At 52.7% G+C, this 624-nt stretch overlaps 1 protein-coding gene across 1 annotated transcript in view; it reads left to right on the forward strand.

The window, feature by feature from the left end:
• Nucleotides 1-399: 399 nt before the first annotated feature.
• The window catches only part of CREG2 (cellular repressor of E1A stimulated genes 2), a 17,828-nt gene continuing 17,603 nt past the window's right edge, over nucleotides 400-624 (forward strand). The window contains exon 1 of the mRNA XM_009276169.1: nucleotides 400-621. Coding sequence (XP_009274444.1) covers nucleotides 400-621 — 222 coding nt within the window. The remainder of the gene's footprint in view (nucleotides 622-624) is intronic.

Raw genomic sequence — 624 nt, forward strand, 5'->3', positions numbered from 1 at the left:
CTTAAATAATGTGCATGACTGCAATGAAAGTTTACAAGCATGTATTTTAAAGAATTGTAAGTTTGTATTGCCATACTGAAGGAGTCTACCGCCAAGAACAGAGAAAGAGCAGGGATGCAAAAGCACCTTTACTAAATAGGGCCACTGATATAAACTCAAATATACATTCAAATCTTTGCCTAATTAAAACCTTGCCTGGGAAACATGTAATTTCACAGCAGCTCCACGTACTTACATGTCAAAACGAATCCCACGAGCCCCGCAACTAATGAGGTCTGCCTTCCTAGGGCTTGGGGTCTCGCTGTCGCTCGACCCCCGTGTCCGAATGAAGCTTTGCCACGCGAGCATTCACGCGGGCACGCTCCCTCGTGGATTCTCCCTTTTCTGACAAACGGAGAGATGGCACCGCCGCTGCCTAGGCGGTTTCGTGTGCCTGGTTTTGCACGTGACGTACATGTAGAGAATTACTTCACGGAACACCTGCCCGGCTGCACACCTGACCGAGGCGGTCCGGCAACCTCCCAAGCGCCCAGCAAACGACACGCAAACAGAGGGTACACCCGCAGTGAGACCCACGTCCCGGCCTCAGCCCTGCGCGGCCGGCGAGCCGAGAGGGGCCGAGTG

The sequence above is a fragment of the Aptenodytes forsteri genome, unplaced genomic scaffold (assembly GCF_000699145.1).
Source record: "Aptenodytes forsteri isolate BGI_AS27 unplaced genomic scaffold, ASM69914v1 Scaffold96, whole genome shotgun sequence".
Classification (NCBI taxonomy): Eukaryota; Metazoa; Chordata; class Aves; order Sphenisciformes; family Spheniscidae; genus Aptenodytes; species Aptenodytes forsteri.